The sequence below is a fragment of the Numida meleagris genome, chromosome 4, assembly GCF_002078875.1.
Source record: "Numida meleagris isolate 19003 breed g44 Domestic line chromosome 4, NumMel1.0, whole genome shotgun sequence".
Taxonomy (NCBI): domain Eukaryota; kingdom Metazoa; phylum Chordata; class Aves; order Galliformes; family Numididae; genus Numida; species Numida meleagris.
Window position 1 is genome coordinate 56,298,573 of NC_034412.1, and position 7,705 is coordinate 56,306,277.

Here is a 7,705-nt window from a genome sequence, read left to right on the forward strand (position 1 = left end):
ATCAAATTTTCTTTAAAAGCTCACAGAAAACTAATATTTTTGGTTGTAAAATGCATTGACTGGAAAATGTGTTTACTGTAATGAATACAAAGAAAGACCGTTCTGTACACAGAAGCAGAGCAGAAAGCTAGCAGAAGAGGAGCTGAGATACGGAACCGTGAGCATCGCCTCTTTGCAGGCAAAACCGCTGCTGTGCGGGCTGGGAGGGAAGGGCCGGGTGACCCCGTCGCGTCCTGCAGCACCAGGAGCTGAAATGGGTGCAGAGGGCTCCCGGCCCCCACCTGCCCGAGAGGGGCTGAGGCGGGTGGAGAACGCAAAGCCACTTCCCCGTCCCAGCCCCGCTTCGCACCCGGGAAATCCCCAGACAGCTCCGATACCGGGGGCATAAAAGCAATGGGGACAGCGGGGCAACTCAGCCAGTGCCCGGAGTGACCAGCCGACAGCCCCAGCCATGAGCTCACGCCTCCTCCTTCCGCTGCTCATAGCCGCCATCGCCGCGCTCTGTTGGGGTGAGAGCACACGGGGGTGGGATGCAGGCACAGGTGGGGACGTGGTGCGGGGCCCTGCAGCCAGGCTAAACCGCCCCCTCCGCCGCAGGTGCGCCGCCGGCCGGAGAGCTACGTTGCCGCTGCGTGCGGGCCACAGCCGAACGCATCCCGCCGCGGCACTTGGCCCAGGTGGAGCTCGTTCCTGAGGGGCCGCACTGCGCCGTACCAGAAGTCATGTGAGTTCTCCCCGTCCTCGACCCTCTTTCCTCCGATCCCGTCTGATCCCGCTCGCTCCACAGAGCCACGACGAAGCAGGGTCACACGCTGTGCCTCAGCCCCTCGATGCCGTGGGTGAAGCTGCTCGTCTCCAGGTTCCTCGGCAGGTATGTAGCGCGGAGCCCCGCCGCCCCCCCGAGCCGTGGTGGCTGGGGCCGCAACGCTGAGCGTCCGCTCTCTGCTTGCAGCGCTGCGCTGCGGAGCTGAGCGCGGCGGGACGCGGCCGGCACTTGTGAGGCATCCTAACGGAACACCTTTGTGCTCGGGGGTTGCAGCGTGCGGGTCTGACTGCTGCAACATGGAAGCACTGCCTGCAGTTTGCACATCGAAAAGCACCGTTCTCAAGATTTGTCCGTTTTCTGCCTTGAAAGCCTTGCTTTCGGAGCATAGTGCAGGTGAAGAGTCATGGAGACTATCCTGAATTCTTTCAGTGGAAAAGCTTTGCCTGGACTCCAGCATCAGCAAACCACTGACGGGGCTCTTCAGACATGTTATGTGTTGTTTTGTATGGCATAATGTCATAACTTATATAAAGTTATATACGTAGTGACCATTGCTCTGATGAGTGTTTTATCATAGTCCAGATTCCCTTTTGGAACTGTATGTATGCAGATCCCCTGCTCTTCATATTCCTGTCCAGCAGAAAACTTCACAGGAGGAATCCAATCCGCTTCTAAATACCAGTAATTAACTGTCATCAAGGTGGGACCACCACATGATTTCTATACATCTGCTAATGGCAATCTTACAGAAGTCAAATAATGTCTTGTAGTTATTTATGTGCACTTTCTGTGTAGAAACATCAGCACACAACAGAAAAAATGTAAAAAGTGCCTGTAAATTAAATGGTTTTTTCTATGTGTTGATTGCTACATATGTTTGCTATTTTTTTCCTTTGTTATAGTGTTTTGCTTCTCAAAAAATAAACATTAAGTATGCCCAGCATCTGTTTCTATGTGTTAATGTAAATGAGAGACATCAAATCTCATCAGTTAAGTTAATGGATTGAATAAACCATGTCCATTTTGGAGCTTTCACTGCTCCAAAATTGCAATCCTTATCATTCCTTCACTTTAATGGCAGCCCTAGACTGAGAGCATGAGGAGTGAGCCTCTTTCCGTTGGTTCCATTTGCAGGGAAATGTGTGGCATGGGATTTCACAGAGCTCAGGCAGCGTGACTTACTGCTGATGCCAGACTGTTGCAAGGGAAGAACGCTATTCTCATTTCATGTTTTTAAACACATCCTATATGAAAATGCAGAAGGAGGGGGTACGCTATGGGTAAAGCAAGGACAATCCTGCCTATTTCATAAAATCATAGAATGGCTTGGGTTGGAAGGGACCCCAAGGATCACCAAGCTCCAACCCCCCTCTGCCACAGGCAGGGCTGCCAACCTCCACATCTAATACTAGATGTCAACGGTTTACGGGTGTTCGGCCTGGTTCTGTGACAAAGGAGACGGGGGACCCAAGGGCCCACACCCCGGGAAAAGGGAAAAAAGGGTAAGGAGATGGCCCTGAGAGCAAAGAACAGCGGCAACAATCTGAGGAGAAACGAACTAATTTACTAAATAAGATATCGGAATGCAAAACAACACACTATAATACAATATAATTACAATTTAAGTTGATAAATCCAATACAGAGAGAGAGAATGTCCCAAAATCAAGGTAGGCCTTACTCTACTACCGACGATAAGATGGCTGGAGAGCGAGGTGCTGCCAGGACGAGAGACGGAGGAAAAAGGGATGAGGTCTCCTGATCTGCCAGCTTTTATCTTTTCCCTCCGTCCGGAAATGGTAACAGAGGAGAAAAGTACCCTGGGAAATGTAGTAGTCCTTCTCTTCTGAGAACCAGGTACATTCACTACATGATGTCATGATGTGGAATACCAATAACCGAAAATCACAAAACCATGACACTAGACCAGGCTGCCCAGGGCCCCATCCAACCTGGCCTTGAACATCTCCAGGGATGAGGCATCCACAGCCTCTCTGGGCAGCTTGTGCCAGCACCTCACCACTCTCATAATAAAGAACCTCCCGTGACATCCAATCTAAATATTCCTTCCTTCAACTTAAAACCATTTCCCCTTGTCCTGCCATTATCCATCCTTGTAAAGAGTTGACTCCCCTCCTGTTTGTAGGCTCCCTTCAGGTACTGGAAGGCAGCAATGAGGTCACCCTGCAGCCTTCTCTTCTCCAGGCTGAACAAGCCCAGCTCCCTCAGCCTGTCTTCACAGGGGACGTGCTCTGATCATCTTGGTGGCCCTCGTCTGGACTCTATCAGCTCCCTGTCTTTCTTGTACTGGGGGCCCCAGACCTGGACGCAGTACTCCATATGGGGCCCCACCAGGGCAGAGTAGAGAGGGACGATCACCTCCCTCTCCCTGCTGGCCACTCCTCTTCTGATGGAGCCCAGGATACCATTTGCTTTCTGAGCTGCAAGAGCACACTGCTGGCACATGTTCAGTTTTTCACCCACCAGGACCCCCAGGTCCTTCTCTGCAGGGCTACTCTCAAGGATTGCTCCTCCCAGTCGGTATATATGCCTGGGATTCCTCTGCCCAAGTGCAAAACCCTGCACTTTGCTGTGTTGAACCTCATTAGATTCACCCGGGCCCACCTTTCAAGTCTGTTGAGATTCCTCTGAATGGCATCCCTTCCTTCCATTGTGTCAACTGCGAATTTCAGCCCTGCTTGGTCTGCTGCTAATTTGTTCCTCATACAAACTCTCTTCTAAGTTACATACTGGTCATGACAGCTTTTGTGACGGCTTTATTGTATTAATTCACAGCCTCTGCAAAAAAAAAAAAAATAAATACATGAGCAGGGCTAGATGTTCTTGTGGATGAAAGTGAATTTTTGGGAAAACTGAATTTAAACCACTTAGAGGAAAGCTTCACAAATTATCTCATTGTTTCAGCAGCAAATCCACCTACAGATGCACAGTTGGACAAGTATAGATGTATTCCAGTATCTGTTGTTTGCAACACCTGGCATTCGCATTCTCACTTCACCCAGACACTGCACTGTGTGTAGCTGGTGAGTGCGATTCTGTTGTGGAAGACTTTCGGAGCAAGAACAATCCCTTTGGTTTTCATTTGCACAGTGCCTAGGACTCCTGTCCCTGCTTGGGATGTGCATACACTGTCTTCTTCATACACTGGTGAAGGAAAGGTCGTATCAGAAAGCTGGCACCAGAAAAGCGAAGTGGGCTGGTTTGCAAGGCTCACTGGTGGAGTAGAGAGGAGCCATGTCTGCCGCTCCCTCCATGCCTGCTGGACATCCCCTGCCTACAGGGTTGCTGCCAGGTGACCAGAGGAGACTGTGAATAACTAATGAAGGATAGCAAAAGCAGCAACAGTGATTCTCAGCTCCCTTTGGAGAGTGGCAGCAGCATTTCTGTTCTTCTGTCCTTCTCCAAGTATTTCTAGTTCCATCGCCTCAGTACCAATATATTTCAATAGGTCCCAGATGACTGAATGTCTTTTTCTTACTGCCTTTGCTACAGGTCTGTTGCTGGCATGGGCAGTGGGGGAATCTTCAATCTGTGCAGCTATTTTGCTGTGAAAACAGATTGCTTTATTTGGATGATCTGGGAGTAGAACATTATTGAAATCCAGTTCCACATCTGTTTGGCAGCAACCAGCCTGGTTTCCTTAGTAAATAAACTCTGTCATGTGATGAAGCTGCCTTGATTGTTCTCTGTTCCTGTTCCCCTGGAGATTTTTGAGTTTTGGCTATTTTCACAGTATTTTCTGGATGTTTTCTGAAAGTCTATGGGTAGTGGTAGAAATTCCCATCAGAACTTAAGTAAACTAAGCTTTCATGACATAGCAGAGAACCTATGGCAGGGAGGGACAGAGAAGTTACAAAGATCTTAATTGTATGAACTTTCTTGGATTGCTTGCATACCTAATTAGACATCAGAGAATCCAATCCCAAAACTCAAGTCCACTGAAAACCAGGTATCATCACTTCTGCTGCTTGTTTGCACAAAGCACCTTAATTAACCACTGCAATACTCCTCAGTCATTGAGAGGAGAGTCAGGTCTCCTGTCAAGGAGAGCTTAGTGCTATGGAGCCTTCTTTCAGTGTCCTAAAAGATTTCCCTATTGTCTGTGCAAAGCAGAAGGATGAGCTGTGCAAATCGCATATTTTCCTTCTGTTATAACATGTATTTATATTCTCTTTGTGTCATCAAATAGAGCTCTTGACACACTGACCTCATCAGATAAATGCTTTTCAAGTTACTCCTTCTCCTTCGGTTTTCCTGATTCATACTCCCTTTCTTGTCCCTGCTTACAGGAGGCAGCAGTGCGTGACAAGAGTACAGCTATGGCTTCTCACTGTGCAAACTGGCAATGGACCAGCCAGCATCTCTTCTCTCTCAACACTAGCTAATGACCAAGTATGACCACCTGGCTGTCTCAATTAGAAAATGTAAGGGAACCTCCCTGTAGCTGGAAAAAAACTGGCCAGGAGGTTGGGCTGATCCCACTGGCAAAATGCACCTAGTTGCCCAGAGTGATGTAGGCATAATCCTTGAAAGAGCTTGCTCCTTCAAGTATGATCTTAAATTATTTTCTTCATAACTTTTTATTTGAGAGCATATCTGAAAGTGACAGCATGGATTACATATTCATATTTTCAGCTGCTTTCTAGTCATAGCCTTCACTAAAGATTATTTTATTGGTTCCCATACAAAGGACTAGTTGCAGAATATTCTGATCCTCAAGGCAAAAGACACAAGGTGTTGTTGTTTCACACAGACTGAGATTGAGAAAACAGTGCTCAGCTAACTTTTTATAACCTTTTTCTCTAAAATTCGTTCCTGATAATACCACTTTGAATGTAGGGTTAGCCTTGCACACCTTAAAGGGCAGCAGCCAAGCAATACTCCTGAGTGTGAGCCCTTTTTTTGCATCTTAGTACAACTCAAGTTTCCTCTCACTCTGTTGGCATGGAAGATTTTTGCACAAGGATTTTCCAGAACTCTATTCTGGGTAAAGGTCAGCTCTTGAAGAGTTTGGTTTGTCAGAGAATTAAGACATTCTAGCTCATCAAAAATGTTCTTATGAACGTCAAACAAAATGGTTAATTACATCACAGGAAAATGACTGAGCAAATAAGCTCCTTCATAAGCACTGCAGATGTTATGCGTTTGTCAACAAGCCACAGTTGCTGATTGAAAAGTATTTCCTTTTTGGCACTATGAAGCAATCTAAGAGCTTCTTCTGCACCCCCTTCTGCAATGAGTGTCTTCTTCCCCCAGCACTGACATTATTTTATTGTTAAAAGCTGCTCAGCATTCAGATTTCCCTTTAAAACCAGTGTACCTTAACAGCTTATCTGCTGAATTCAAACTGAATCATGCTGTAATTCACATCCAGAAGAGTCAGTGGTGAATAAATGTATGTGAATGAAATTTTCCTAGCTAAGGAGTAGTAATAGAGCTTGCTTTGAAAAGTTGGACCAGCACAAGGGAGAAGGTGTGAGGAGCAGCAGAACCCATTGTCTAGTCCATTTTATGAACTCTGAGTGGGTTAAGCACAACATCTGTCCTCTAGATTTTTGACATGATTGTTCTATCAAAAAAATGGAAATCTTCCCAGTTTACAAGTAGCGTAGCTTAACCTGAAGGTAGCTTGTTTCTTTCAAGTCCCTCTCAGTTACTTGTAATGAAATCTCCCATTGGAGACAAGACTAGAAAGCAGCTTTCCAGATGTTTGAGAAGGCAAAGGAAAGTAGTATTACATACAATCACATTGCTGGAACTGATAGTTCGAGATGGCACGCTGGAGAGATTCTCAAAGAACGGGGAGTTTGTCACTCCTACCTTGCCATTTCTATATTTTGTAGTCAAGCCAAACTAATAATTCGCATTGCTCTAAATTGCATTTACCTCAGCCTATTCCTGGACTTAAATTCCTGCTAAGAGATTCGAATGAGACTGAAGTATTTACTCTAAGGAAATATGACAACATATTGACCACAATCGAACAGAGAAATTATTTTTTTCTATGAGATGGGCCCTTAACATGTCATCCACAAACATCTCCTAAGACCTCAGAGACTGCTGCCCTCCATAAATTGTTCAACCAAAGAGTAAAATGCAGGTAATCCCCAATTGTTCTATTCCTTGTCTATTTAAAATGGCACCTAAAGTCAGAGATGAAAAGCTGACTTCATCTAAGTTACTGTAAATCTCATCAGTGACGTCAGTGCAGTGAGGACTACATCCAAAAGCATGTTTCCACTGAAGTCCAAGAGACCTTTGCCCTTAACGCCATCAGAAGAAGGACTGTGCTCAGGGCCAGGCTGCTGCAGAGTTGGCACTTTCCAAAGAAGAAAGCTTGTTTGCACAGAACATTACCACAAAAAGAAAAACAAACATCTTCTCAAGAACAATGAGAAGATTTCCCCAAATTAACAAGAGCCAGCACATAATGCCGCATTTATAAACATCCACAAGATGGGAAATATTAGCTTAGATTTCTCTGAGTGGGCCAAATACCTTAAATATGGGGAAAAAACACGTAGAAAACAGTTTATAAAGGGTATATTCCTTACATTTTAAAACTAGCCTGAGTCTCTATGACCCTTTTGCATCCTGCACGCTTAACATATTACTTCAGTTTCTAATCGAAATATTTTTGTTTTTGAGAAATGGGATTCTTAGCATCAAAGTGTCATTCTTCTCCTGGGCATCTTGGAAGATAGTTCCACAATAACAGGTAGGGTTCTAGCTGAAATTTGGTGTTGTGGAAGAAGAGCTAGCACCCAGGCTAGTATTTGATAGCTGGTGCCTCCCTATTCAGCCAGAACTTGTCGCTCTTACAGAAAGTTCCTGAGCAAGGCAAAAGGAATTACAGGCTAGTAGAAGCCAGATATTTGCTTGCTATCATTTGGGAGACCAAACACGATGAGAGGCAGAC

At 45.8% G+C, this 7,705-nt stretch overlaps 1 protein-coding gene across 2 annotated transcripts; it reads left to right on the forward strand.

The window, feature by feature from the left end:
- Positions 260–1,965, forward strand: LOC110398320 (interleukin-8-like). Of its 2 annotated transcripts, none has more exons than XM_021395865.1 (4): positions 260–509; positions 598–724; positions 788–871; positions 953–1,963. In XM_021395865.1, the coding sequence occupies exons 1-4, from the start codon at positions 452–454 to the stop codon at positions 969–971; spliced, it is 288 nt and encodes a 95-aa protein (XP_021251540.1). In that variant the 5' UTR covers positions 260–451; the 3' UTR covers positions 972–1,963. The 2 variants fall into 2 exon arrangements, with proteins under 2 accessions (XP_021251540.1, XP_021251541.1); XM_021395866.1 differs by having other exon boundaries at positions 261–509; positions 1,040–1,965.